This window comes from Haliotis rufescens, unplaced genomic scaffold, assembly GCF_023055435.1.
Source record: "Haliotis rufescens isolate VD_foot unplaced genomic scaffold, xgHalRufe1.0.p SCAF_15, whole genome shotgun sequence".
Lineage (NCBI taxonomy): Eukaryota > Metazoa > Mollusca > Gastropoda > Lepetellida > Haliotidae > Haliotis > Haliotis rufescens.
The window spans coordinates 15,491,845-15,506,896 of record NW_025963835.1 but is presented as its reverse complement, the minus strand read 5'-3'; the positions used below and the strand labels follow the sequence as shown (position 1 = coordinate 15,506,896).

General features: G+C 39.8%; 1 protein-coding gene across 14 annotated transcripts in view; it reads left to right on the top strand.

Annotated features, from left to right (window-relative positions):
* The window catches only part of LOC124138722 (trichohyalin-like), a 147,268-nt gene that overhangs the window by 110,325 nt on the left and 21,891 nt on the right, over positions 1-15,052 (top strand). For all 14 annotated transcript variants that reach the window (XM_046505547.2, XM_048396185.1, XM_046505553.2 and 11 more), the window contains one exon: positions 6,178-6,309. In XM_046505547.2, coding sequence (XP_046361503.2) covers positions 6,178-6,309 — 132 coding nt within the window. The remainder of the gene's footprint in view (positions 1-6,177; positions 6,310-15,052) is intronic.

The following is a 15,052-nucleotide window of genomic DNA, read 5'->3' as shown; positions in this document are numbered from 1 at the left end:
ACTCAACCCCAAAAAGTATGAGAATCTGTACTTCACTGAGAAAGTGTTATCCCAAATATAACATTTGTTACATATCACAGAGTGTCAGCTTTTGTGGGACGAAAGCCCAAAGTGATGCCTTACCACTTTGGTGAAACCTTTGCGTATGGGTAGGGTGCTGACAAACCTAGTAACATAATCAGGGCGAATCGGGTGTCACAGGTTTCTGGCACACGTAACTGATGCACACAACACAGCAACTTGTGGCACCTTAGATGCCAGGGCCACCCGTGCTCCCTTGTGAAGTCTGATATATTGAAGTTGACATCCATAAACACACTTCCTTATGCGTATCACTTCTAAATGCCATTCAAAGACTTGATACAACATCTTCATGGTGATGATGCAGTAATAGAAGTCAATCTCATTAAAATCAGATCTTAGTTCCCGCTGCCGCTAAACAAAGATCTGAGGACATCCCATTACGGGTCACGTCAGACCGACCTTGCGCGAACCTTGACTGACCAATGGAATGACCAATCAGAAGGCAGCTTTCTCGTGCTTTACGGCACTAATTACAAATTGGCGTCTATACTTCGCAACATATTTTGACAAATTCTCGACTACAAATTTGAAACCTAAACAAAAGAACATTCTGGAATGGCTAATAGATGGTCTAGATTGTATGGATTCAGTTGTTAAACCCGTAACTATCGTTCGGAATACCCCGTGTTAAAGTTTTCGAGGTTGTATGATTAGAAATCACATTCCGACTGTCACTTTCATGATCTGGTAAGCAACGCTCTGATTGGTCGGATGAAAGGTCGTTCTGACGTGACCCCCAGGGGTCCGGAAAATTTAAAATCCCAATCGGACATTTGCATTTAGGCCACGCCCCCTTCAAATAGCGTATTTTAGTACGACTTTTGACACACATTACAAGTTACATTACAAGTGATGAATTATGAATTGTTTCAATTTAAATTGTTTAATTCACCGGACAATTAATAACAAATAATATCATTTTAGATATACATGGAAAACATACGTTTGTTTCTGTTAAAATAACGATCTGTTAACGTAGTAAACGGTCTAATTAATATTCATGAGTTATATTCATGAGTCTGCTCAAGTGTACGCGTTGTAACATTTGGATCGAGACTATTATCCCATATTTGGTTATCACGTGACCTCACGGCAAAAGGGGTTTTTTTAACTAAAGATTTTTTTAAAACAAGACAGATAATTTAATCACAAATACTAAAATATCGTTGAGAGCAATAGTTACTTGAATACTTTTTTCATCTGTACTTAATTATTGACCATAAAAAAAATTGATATCGATCGTCCGAGAAAGCAAAATGGCGGTCAATCAAGATTCAATATACAACTAGCTACTGAAAACAATAAAATCTGCAAATCTTCATTGTATGTCAACCAAGTGAAAGTCGTTAGCCACGACTTACAAAATGATCGTCTAGACTTTGAGGGTTTGGCAGATCCGCTCGACTGGTCTGCATCGGTCGACTGGCTGTCGTCACGCTTTCGCTTCTTGTCTGAGGTTACGTATCGTAACATTGTGAGGATAATGAGGTACATCGATGATGCAAGGTATTTATGTACGGTTGTAAACACCTTTCACGCAAATTAACAAGATGTTCTCAGTAATTAATCCTCGATTAATCAGTGTCAACTCAGTTTATTGCCTATTACAGTGATTGACCAATTGGACTATCATGTAGGTACAATGTATTTACAGCAATCAAAACAAACAAAGCTTATCAGCGTAGATAATCTTAATTGTGTTGCAACTGCAGACAGAAACTGCTCAGTCCTAACTGTTGATCATGTCCGGTCAAAATTTAAGAATGTCCGGACAATACTTTTTAAAATGTCCGGTAAGCAATATTTTAAACCGGACATTTGAGATTCCCAATCGGACATGTCCGGCACATTGGACGGTTTCCGGACCCCTGGTGACCCCTAATGGGATGTCTTCAGATCTTTGTTTTGTGGTAGTGAGAAATAAGGTCTGATTTTAATGAGATTGTAATAGAAGTTGACTTAATATATTGTGTGTCAAAGTTGTCGTGTGTGTGTCTATCTTGTGTGTAAGTGCAAAGTTAATGAACGATAACTGCAACAGCTTCTCAAGGAGTGATGAGAGATATATTATTTCACAATTAAGTAGGAATAAGATATGGCGAGTGAGTGAGTTGGGTTTAATGCTGCTGTCAACGTTATTCCAGTTATATAATGGCATGTCAGCTTAATGTGGGAGGAAAGCCAGAAGTGATGCAAGTCTTAGACGTTTACGACTTTAGTGAAACCTACAAGCACGGGTATTGTGCTGACATACCTAGAAACATAATCGGGGCAAACCAGGATTCGAACCCACAGTCATATGTTCCTGGTGTGCCCAAGGGATGCAACTCTGCACAGTTAATTGCGTTGCCTTAATCATCTGTTCCTCCCATGACCCTGGTAGTAGGGAAAGAAATGGCCCAAAGTACAGTCATTACAAATGTTGTGCACATGAATATGTGATCATAAATAGATTTCCTTAGCTTATTTAGGGGCGGTCGAGTAACCTAGTGGTAAAAGCGTTTGCTCGTCACGGGGAAGACCCGGGTTCGATTCCCGACATGGGTACAATGTGCGAAGGCCATTTCTGGTGTCCCCCGCCGTGATATTGCTTGAATATTGCTAAAAGCGGCTTTATACCATACTCACTCACTCACTAAGCTTATTTACGTGTTCAAGAAATAGCATAGATTTGTGCAACTGGTTTAATTTCTGTGAACAAGTACAGCTGAACCCCATTATCGCAAATCTAGCGGGATTGTGTCGTGACAGATCAGGTAACATAATAATAGATTCATAGCAATATGATTGCATACACGAGAAATAAAGAATACAACACGTGTGTGAGATGACAAACTAAAACGTATTTCGCAATGATCAATAACAATGATGATATGTACAGTGTACATGTATGACATGTAGGATTAACAGAACGTGTACATGCACCTCAGAGGCATATAGCAATCAGTAGCAGCAATCAGAAGTCAACAATAGCCGAGTGAGTGGTACGTATTTATAGTCTGTCCACATGACAAACACAGCAAAGTACCACTCTCGCCTCAGGCTTGTTTATTCACTGTTTGGATATTGTGAGTAGTGTCACGCGGCTTTGATTCCTTTAATCCGACTTTGATTTCCACATTTTGATGTAACCGGGAAGTGCTGTTAATAAAGATTAGCATTGGCTTAAAGGGTAAGTACGTAATTGGTTGAACTATTGGTTCAAATTGCATTGTACTTTTACAGCAATGTTAGATTTGCGAGGATAGGTACTAGGGGTGGGATGGGTAACTCTGGTACTCGGGGCCGATGGGTCCTGAGTAGGAACCGGGTACCCACAGGACTACCGGGACCCGTGGTTAGTCACGTGATATATTGCTTAATTACAAAACAATAAGATTCCATGGTTGCACTGGTACAAGTCGCCAGTGTCGCATTTCTGTCTGACTATGCACACATTCCTTCTGACTTTTATGTCTGGGTAACGACAAAGTTTCAGTCAATTTCAGCGTATGCATGATCAAATCGTGTCATACATTATCTAAATACTTTTTGACAGGGCTCTGGTAAAACAATTCCCAATTGAACATTTTGTACCCAACTTGAGACTGACAGCAGGTACCCAGGTAGGGTCGGGTAGTAGAGGGTCAGGTACCCAGGACTTGTCTAAGAGGATTGCTCTTCGCTATATTTGATGTTATTTGAGCTTCTCAAATCTGTTAAGTTGCAAACTTCGAGATAAAGGTACAAAATTCTGTAGAAAAAACTGAGTCCGAGGTTCACGATAACGCTATGTATTTGGATCTCAAATTTCAGATAAGCGGGCAAATTTATATATATATTGATATGGTGAGGGGGTGCAATCGAGATAACAGGTTTGACGGTAAATGCATTAAGTTTTGTTTGAAATTTAATAAGGATTGATAAGCTAATCTAAAAACGTTTGATGATCTGAATCTTCTCTGAATGGAATATTAAGGAGTTGGTGCTCACTCAGTGACCCGAGATAAACGTGCTAGGTACATGTTTACATGCTATCAGTCTGTCATGACTAAACAGGAAAATAAGATCTAATTATGTCATTATTGTTCAACATTGCTCAGGAATCAACAAGCAAATCCCTTTCCATTAAAGTCAGCTACGGCTGATTTAGTGCTCAGTTAAACATGGAGTAATGCTATAGACACAGCAATTACCTACTTATAGTTCGCATATGGGTCTTATCAGAGTGACATCAGTGACCAGTCATGCAGGGTGACTGGGCTCCTGTCTATGTAACTGAGTTGGCTATTGGCTGATTTCTTGAGGGCTGTGATTGGATAACACTAAGCATATCATCCATTTGTTCTTGGCATCGACTGAAAACAAACAGAGCTCTACATGATGTTTGTGAAGTAATATAGCTCTTGCCAAATCAACATCAGAACAGTTGGAATAATTTTAATTGCCCCAAACAAACTTTCAAGGTGTAGACATATCTCCAGTTTTATTTGGGGCAGTGGTGGCCCAGTCGTCTTAGGAACGACATTTCTCTGTACAGAGTTCACTCACTCACTCACTCACTCACTCACTCACTCACTCACTCAGTTTTATTAATCAAGGATGTTATGCCAGCTCACAAATGATGGGGTAAGGTTCAGATTTGAAGTCCACCTCCTGTTGGACAAAAGTGCAAAGTTGTTTATCTCACAAGTGACAACTAATGAGACAAACACTTCAAGCAGCTCCATTAGCTGAACACTTATCAAGACAGGGGGCACGGGTGGCAAAGTTGTCTAAGGCGCCTCACACGTGTTCTGTCATTGCAAACATGTTTTGGGTTGAGGTTTTCCTACAATATTCCTACACTATATCACAGCATGGCACTCCGGAAATGGGATTCACACATTGTACCCATGTGGAGAATTGAACCTTGGCCTTTGGTGTAATGACCGAACACTTACAACACTAGGCTTCTCCTGTGGCTCGATATCTTATCTGAAGAAATAAATTTCCAAATACGACATTCAGTAACACACAATGTAAAAATATTTGAATACAACTGGTTGTGATCTTCATATTAGTGAATTTGACAACTACATATATTTTTGCCATCTATGATTAGTGATCAGAAAGTTTATGAGGGTGATAACTTTAGGTTGAAGCGTTTGCTGGTCCACCGAATGCCCATGTTTGGTTCCCCTCCCATCCCATATGGATACCAAAAAAAAGTCATTTCTTTGAGTCCCCCGATGCTTCATGAGTATACGACCACCTCCGCGGACTCCCTGATGTTAAACCCCATTTCATTTCACTTCACGCATATACGACCACCTCCGTGGACTCCATGATGTTAAACTGCATTTTACTTCACTTGATGCATATATGACCAACACCACAGACTCCATGATGTTAAACCTCATTTCATTTCACTTCACGCATATACGACCACCTCCGTGGACTCACTGATGTTAAACCCCATTTCATTTCACTTCACGCATATACGACCACCTCCGTGGACTCCATGATGTAAAACTGCATTTTACTTCACTTCATGGATATACGACCTTCACCACGAACTCCACAATGTTAAACCTCATTTCACTCATGCATATACAACCACCACCACGGACTCATTTCACTTCACTTCACCTAACGCATATACAACCACCTCCGCGGACTCCATGATGTTAAACTGCATTTCACTTCACTTGATGCATTTACGACCTTCACCACGGACTCCATGATGTTAAAAGTCATTTCACTTCATGCATATATAACCACCACTGTTGGCTCTGAAATGTTAAACCTCATTTCACTTCCATTTCCAATGCCCTATGCCAGATTTTTGATGGTATGTATCATGAGTCAGTTGTGGAAAATTCAGACCATTAAATTCAATACAATATCTCATTTAAAAGTGCTGACAATTAAACCTGACTTGTTCCTTTGAAGCCAAGACTCAATGAAGTACTGTGGGTTGACACTGTACAGGGGACCAGGTTGTTCCAGTGACACTGTACAGAGGACCAGGTTGTTCAGTGACACTACAGTGGACTGTGGGTTGTTCCAGATAGACTGTACAGAGGACCAGGTTGTTCCAGATAGACTGTACAGAGGACTTCGTTGTTTCAGGAGCTGGACACACAGAGGCATCAGAACCGTCAGGCCACCAAGGACAAGGTGTTTGCTGTAGCTCGGGCCAAGGACATGGTTCGCGACCAAAACAGTGCCGAGCTGGAGAGAATCAAGGACAAGGTCAAACAGGTGAGGGAAAGGTCAAGGTTAAAGCATCTTGGTGAATGCGATCTACACAGTATGTAACAGTCTCCACTAAAACAGAACTGCAACTCAGTAGCTGTTTGACTTCATCAAATACTGGTGGGTAATACAGATAGGGCAGGGAGATGTGAAGGAAGTATGAGTACAAATAATAATTAATATGTATCTGGGGGGGTGTTGTATCCATCACTTATTATCCCCTGCCCAACAAAGTTGGCGGGGGATATAGAAACGGGCTCCGTCCGTCCATCCGTCACGTTTTGTTTCCCGAGCATAACTCAGAAACCGTTCAATATTTTTCATCAAACTTTGCAGGTCTGTCAGGTACATGCTGAACTGGTGCCTTTTGCTATTTAGAAATTTTAGAAATTTTTATTTTTTACATTTCCATGGCAGCAAGATGGACTCCAAACTCTTCTTTTTTTTACAATTTCCATGACAAGTTCCACCTCGGTTAAAAAAGGTTAGGGTTTGTTTAGATTTAATTATGTCATAAATTCTGCAACATGGGTGGGGGATATAGCCACGTTAGTGGCAAACTCTTGTTTTTCATTGACTATAACTCAAATATCCAGATATTCTTTAATGCAGACTTCACATAGTAGGCACTCTATCTGCCTGGAACAGTCGGGAATATGTACAAACACAAACTACACACTGAGGACATTTGCATGTAACTACAGTGAGCCTGGTTATCTGGAATCCCTGCCTACCTGGAAACACTGTTGAGGAAGTCTTTGTAACATACGCCAAGGGAGATTACTCAATACCCACAAATCTGTAATCTGGGAATTTGTTACGTTGATTAATGGGTGGGTTTACCTGGAACAGTCAGTACAGATTAAGCAGGATAGACTCACCTCCACATCTGGGCTTGTCCTCCATGTAAAGCCCCTCAGTGGAGTCACTACCAACAGTAGGGCTGGAAAACAGTCACTGGATGTTCACTGAATCGGGATACTTTGAGTGAGTGAGTGAGTGAGTATGGAATTACACCACTTTTAGCAATATTACAACAATCTCACGACAGGGGAACCAGAAATGGGCTCTTGATACTTTGTGATATGATATGAGTATAGCATGGCAATGTTTTATATTGATACAAAACTATAATTTTTAAGTATATTTTAAAGACCGCCATCATATAGCTGGAATATTGCTGAGTGCTGCGTTAAACAACAAACAATAATAAAAATAATATAAAAGTATATATACTACTGAAAAGAAAGTAAGGGACGCCCAATTCTTTCATATCACTATAGTTCATCTGTCACGCCAAGACAGGTTAACCATAGGAATGTGACAGAATTGTATGTTCCTGTGAGTAATATTTATAAGGGTGACATGTAAAATGGTTTGAACACTGATGTGCTTTGATCTCTTGTATATGTACAACAGGTATCAAGTCACAGTTTTATAAATTGACACAAATCTAATTGATACATTTTAGTTGGACAGCTGTTTATTTCCTGTAATGATGAAAATTTTCCCTAACAAGTGTGGAGATTTTAATGTATAGTATTGTGTAGTGTATTGCAACTTTACTATCGAGATATGGAGCGTATCACAGCAATGTGTATTGTTATAGCCTTACTAACGGGCATGATTGTTATAGAAGGGGAATGCTGATCCTTGCAAGCACCTGCCCATGTAGCTGAATCTATGACTCGACACATGCTTAAGAATGTTATCACCAGGCATTTTATACACCTTTAGTGAGATGCTAGTCTGTCTTACAGACGACAGCCTCCGTGGTCTAGTGGTAGAGCGTCTGCCCGGAGAGCGGAAGGTCCGGGGTTCGATCCCGGGCCGCGTCATACAAAAAGACGTTAAAAGATTGTACTTGTTGTTACCCTGTCTGGCGCTCGGCATTAAGGGGCTAAAACAAGGACTGGTCGGCTCAGAGTCAGTATACTGTGTCTGAGTGGGGTATTCATGTTAAACTGCGGCATGGTATCTCAGTGAGCTAGCACTATAAATCGGCATGAGTCCGGACTAGTACAAGCAGCCACACACACACATACACGTGCATGCACATCGCTATATAAGTGCAATAATCTTGGACGCGACGTTAAACCCAATTTCACCTCACCTCACCTGTCTTACAGACCCTGATACAAATATATCATATACAGCCCATGCAAGTCTATAATGTTTGGCAAGTCTAGATTTCTGCAGTATCAGGAAATGATATCTGAAAATGAAAAGAGTCTCTGGGCTCCTTTTTATTATTTTTTTAAAGATAATTTAACAACTGTTTTTTTTCTGTATGATATGTTCATGTCAGAGATTAGATGTTAGTCTAGTGAGATGCTTGTGTTATATTTTATCATTTTTATGAATGTGTTATTATTATTATTCTATTATTTCTAAGCACTAAGTGCCTGGAAGTAGAATCAAAGAGCCTGAAGGCTGATGTAGTGATGTTCACTATAATGTTTCATAATGACCCTTTGTTAGTCTTACTTGAACAAATTGTGCATACTGAATGGCCAGAGAATTCCTGGCTCTGTTTCTATAAACCCTCAAGAACACATACTGTATCCGACGTAATAAGCACCCCGCTTTAATAAGCGCCCATGGCGATATTTGCTAATATATTGGCTAGTGAACAATCCCAATTAGCACCCCTTCCGATTGATCAGTGTACACAAGACTTATTTATTCGTGTATAATACGCACTCATGTGTTTTATGCACCCTTAATTATGGGCAGTTGTGTTGTGTATAATACGCACAGACTTTTCTTTTGTATCATTTCAAGCTGTCAGCATAACCATGAAATTTACAATCTTTCAACTCTGTTTTTTTTTTCTCACCAAAATTATATTCTAATAGGAGCCCCCTATTTCTAATTTTGAGAGCGCCCTGAGCGGGTATTACATCAAATACGGTATGTCAGGCCCAGAGCCCAACATGTCCAATAGGCTTACTGGGTATGTAAAGAAGGGAATTAAAATCCTAATGAGTAAATTCATAAGAAAGTCTACTACAGGGGGCAACTAAACAATCTGGCCTTGTTACTGAGTTGTTTGTTGTATAACTGAATGTGTTAGTTAATACTTAGTGTAGGTTGATGAGGACTATTCATAGTCCTAAGGATGAACTAGAACTGTGTATAGAAGCTGGTGTAGAGTCCTGTGTGTTGTAACAAGTACGGGGCAGTGCTATGACATACTGCCTATGCTAGAGTTCTCTTTTTAGAGTCATTATAATTGAACTGTTCGGGCAAAAACTCTTCTTGATCAACCAGAAGACCACAAACCAAGTAATGATTGTTACAACATGTCATGGATGAAACGCCTGGCATTATGATTACTCTCTCAGGAGACAAGTGATAGAATTCAAGACACAGAACATGTTAATTCTGTTATGAGCATACTTATCTTAATGTACATGAATGTTTTTGACATGATGTTGTGATAAATTTATACCACGTGACATTTACCCCGTCGTCATGGCAATTGACCGTTTTGCTAATCTCTGCCAAATCCCTGTAATCTCTAAAGTTCAAGATCCTTACAGCAAAATGGTGACTTGTGATTAATGATATCATTGATTTGTTAAGTTTGTCAAGTGATACACAGAACATACACAAAATGTCATCTGGCAATATGGCAACAAACAAATGCTTCAAATTGTGGTAAATGGTAAGCATGGCGGCCCCACAGAGGGTACATCAATCCAAATTCTCTAAACGAAAGTCTACAACTTATATGAGATGTGAAAAAAACATGGTAATATTATCTGTTTATATATTTGTGAGCATGGTTTTATGCTGCTTTAGGCAATATTCAAGCAATATCACTGCAGGGGGCTATCATGGGATAACATTTATACTAAGTTATCTTATAATAATTAGATCTACATCAAGTGCTTTTATGAGTTATCATGGTGTAATATTTATACATCATTTCATATAATTATAGTTTACCAAGTAATAAATATCATTAGGTAAAATGCATATATAAAATATCAGTAGTTTCAGTTAAAGCTTTTTAGATGGTTGCTAGCCTAAGGTAATGGGAGCGCGTCTTCTAGACATACTATTCAATAAGACAAGAGTTACGTCTACATAGTTTAATTGATTTGAAGCTTTTAGATAAATGCTAGCCTAAGGTATCAAGATCCCATCTCCCAGACAAAGGATATTTATTTAAGTATATCTGTCATCACCTACCGGGGTATATTAGAATAACATTACTTCAATTAAGACTCATTAAGGATTAGCCCCCATACAAGCTCGTCTATAGTGCATTAAGGATTAGCCCCCATACAAGCTCATCTATAGTGACACCCTAATCTCTTTCAAAGCATCCAGTAAATATGTCAACAAGATTAGTGCCAGTCCAACAGGATAAACAGGATTTAGTATTCCCCTCTGTCTAGCCATCCATTTAGCTTAGGACACAACCAATCGTGTATCATCCAATCACATTCCATTTTATTGTTTAAATTTTTGTTAAATACATACTGTAGGCAGGTTTTAGGCAGAGAAGGGGTTTGACTCTCTTACCAAGCAGACCTCTCTCCCACAGCCCAGAGTGTGTACCGACTCTCTGTGGCACCCTAAGTTATTATCTAAGATATTGTAAATTGTTAATTGTTCTTGTAAATAAAATTGTGATTAGTCTCCTGTGACTCTGGCTCTTTGCTGACTAATTCCCCAAGAAAACCAGCACGTCATTTGGAAGGTATTGTTCACCCAGAACAGCTCCATGATAATTTGGCGGAGAATCATCGATTTCGGAACCACAGAGTCCAGGAACTAACTACGACCAGCTACAAGAACCCATTGGAGGACATGTCCAACTGTGATCATCTGATGGAATAACAAGCAAGCTGCATCAACCTCTGACCTCAACACTGGAATAAAGACAACCAACTCCTCCAAAGACACCAACAAAGGAAGAAAAAGTCTTCAAATATTGTAAGTAATACATTGTTGATTTCTTGTCATCCTTTAATTTAGTACGGTACATACTAATAGGTGTCATGGCAAATATGGAGTCTGGTATGGAAAGTAACTTTGAAAGTGAAATTCCAACAGTGTCTTTAGTTACGCCCCTTGCCAAAAGTGTAATTCAGGCAAAATTTGGCACAACAACAACAAATTGTTTAGTAGACACAGGGGCATCCATTTGTTGTATTTCGTCTGCTTTTCTGAGCACAGCTTTTGAAAACCTTACTCTTGGAAACTCACCCTTTCCACAGGTAAAAGGTGTTGGCGGCGAATTGCATAAGGTGTTAGGTTCAGTTGTGTTAGATTTTGTCATTGAGGATCAGGAATTTTCTCAAAGATTCTATGTACTGCCTACACTGCCGAAGGCAGTGATACTAGGTGAGAACTTCCTTGATGACAATGATGCAGTCTTAGATTATAGCTGTCATTCCTTGATACTTAACAACAGCACCCCAGATAGGCAATATATCAATTTCATAGCCAATTCAGTGCATGAGATTAGTGGATTAGCAAAAACAATAGATCAGATTTACATCCCCCCTCAGAGTGAAATTCATTTCAAGGTCAGACTATCAGAGACCAAAGAGGATTCCCTCATCCTCATTGAACCCATTGCTTCCCTCACTGCTCATTCTGAAGTAGCAGGCGGTAGAACTCTTTCTAAATCAAAAAGCAAGACTGCTACATTTAGGCTTATGAATCCCTCCCAAGAAGAAAAGGTTCTTGACAAGGGTACAGTTGTAGGCAAATTTAGTTACATTGACAAAGACTCTGTTTATGAAATCGGCTCTGACCAACCATTCATCAGTACTGTTAACACCGACAATGAGAAGAGAGACAATGATACCAGGGATTATGTCAAAATTGCACAAGAGTTAGGATTTGATTTGACCAATACACAATTGACTCCAACCCAACGACACAGACTACTTAGATTTTTGGGACAAAATAGAAACATGTTTTCAACAAGTCTTGCAGATTTAGGTAAGACTGACATGCACCAACATATCATTGACACTGGCAACCACCCACCCGTTAAGAGTAGACCATATCGTCAATCTCCTCATCTCCAAAATGTCACTGAAGAACTTATAGATGATTTTCTGAAGTATGATTTGATCGAGGAATCTACTTCTATGTATTCAGCTCCAATTATCCTAGTCAAGAAACGCGATGGCTCATATAGATTTGTTTGTGACTACAGAAAGTTGAATTCTGTCACTTTACCAATGTCTTGGCCTCTTCCTGTTTTTGATGATGTTGTTGATAACATCGCCAATGCACATGCTAAGATCTTCTCAACTTTAGACCTTGCTAATGGCTTCTTCCAAGTGCCATTACATGAAGATTCAAAGCATAAAACTGCTTTCGTCACCCATCAAGGCCTTTATCAATTCAAACGATTGCCCCAAGGTTTGACAAATTCTCCACTTTGTTTTCAACAGCTCATGAGCAAAGTGCTACGAAAATTGCTTTTTAAGGTTGCACTGATCTACATTGATGATTTGATAATTTACAGCAAAAACTTTGAAGAGCATCTCCAACATTTGGAGCAAGTATTTTACTATCTGAAACAGGCAAAATTAACACTAAAGCCATCCAAATGCAATTTTGCAACGGACAAAGTTTCTTTTCTGGGTCATGTTTTATCATGTGGAGGTGTTCAAGTTGATGACAAAAAAATTGAAGCAATTAGAACCTTTCCAGTGCCCAAGTCACAAAAGCAGATTCGCTCCTTCTTAGGTCTCACGAACTTCTACAGGAAGTATGTGAAAAATTACGCTCACATAGCCCTTCCACTGAATGCCTTGCTAAAGAAGCATTCGGAGGCAGAACTAGGAAAGAAACCAAAGTTCCAATGGTCACTTGAGTGTGATCAGGCATTCAACACACTCAAACATGCTATGAGTAATACACCTGTTCTGGCGTATCCAAATTTTGACAAAGAATTTCTTCTTGCAACCGATGCCAGTGATATGAGCATAGGTTTTGTCTTGAGTCAAAAAGACGAGAAAAATAATGAACATCCAATAGCTTTTGGTGGTAGAGCTCTTCATGGCAGCGAAAAGAACTGGAGCATTACAGAAAAGGAAGGCTTAGCTCTAGTTGAAGCCATTAGATCCTTTCGTCCATACCTTGCAAATTCCAAATTCACAGTCTACACTGATCATATAGCATTGAAGTGGCTGAAATCCATCAAGGATGCCACAGGTAGGTTAGGACGATGGTCTTTGGAACTTTCTACCTACACTTTTGACATTGTTCACCGCAGCGGCAAAGCCAATGGGAATGCCGATGCTCTCTCACGTAGGGAATATGAGGAAAATATTAACTGTAATGATCAGACAGAAGAAGATGCTGAGAAAACAGTCTTCTCAGTAACTTCAACTCAGCAAAGCAAATCAACTAGCAATACAATCTTGCCAAACACCCATTCATCCACACAGGTCACACAGACAACTCAGACTGAGGATATTTGCACACCTATTGTCAATCACTTAGAATCAGACACACAAACAACACATTGGTCAGTCACCTTTGAATATGAAGAGGATTATCAGTCAGTACCAGTTAATGTTGTTGCAGCCTTACATGCTACAAATGCTGATGTTACCCAAGACACATTGGTTGAAGTAAGTATAAAAGAACATCCAAATTTACGTCACCTACAAAGGATTTGTCCAGATTTCATCCAAATCTTTGACTACAAAGAGGATGATGTCCTTCCACAAAATGAAAAGGATCGTCAAAAGACTCTTATCGAAGCCAATACTTTTGAAATTGATGAAGGCATCCTATACAGATTCGTTCCACAAAGACAGAAAGGCCACGCAGACAAGTTCATTAAACAGCTGGCAGTCCCAAGAACCCTCAGAAATCAAGTCCTGCAATCCTATCATGACTCAGAGTTTGGCGGTTGCCACCATGGGAAAGAAAGGATGCACAACACCATGAGACCTAAGTACTACTGGCCCAAAATGTACAGCGATATTGCTACTTATGTCCAGACATGTGAGGTATGTCAACAGACCAAGAGGCACTACCATGGCAAGAAGGCACCACTTCGTCCACTACCTGTAGAAGAGGTCTTCACCCGATGGCACGTTGACATTCTCGGTCCCCTGCCAACAACACCAGATAAGTACAAATACATTTTGGTCATCACAGATGCATCATCTAGATGGTGTGAAGCCTTTCCACTTCGGACCCAAGAAGCCAAAGAAGTAGCAGATGTTCTCGTCAGAGAAATATTTTGTCGGTATGGCGCTCCAAGGACCTTAATTTCAGACAGAGGTCAGAACTTCATGTCCAAACTTATCAAAGCAATTTGTGAACTTTTGGCAATTAAATTTACCCATACCAGCCCATACCATCCTCAAACAAACAGCTGTGTAGAAAGGCTCAACTCTTACATCAATCAATCACTAAGAGCCTATTGTAACAAGTCTCAAAATGATTGGCCCCGTTTCATTCCTGGCATCATGATGGCCTATCGGATGGCTCCAAATTCATCAACTCAAAAATCCCCATATGTTATGCTTTTCGGCCGGGAAATGAGAGCTCCACAAGATGTAGCATTAATTCCAAAAGAAAATTTAGGCCACAATAACAAAAGTTATCTTTCCAATTTGCTTGAGGAGCTTCAAATCACTAGAACAATCGCAGCTGAAAACACTGCTCGGGCTAAGGAGGTGTATTCAGAACAATATAATAAAAAGGCTAAAGAACCAGAATTCGCCCCAGGTCAAAGAGTTTGGCTTTACTG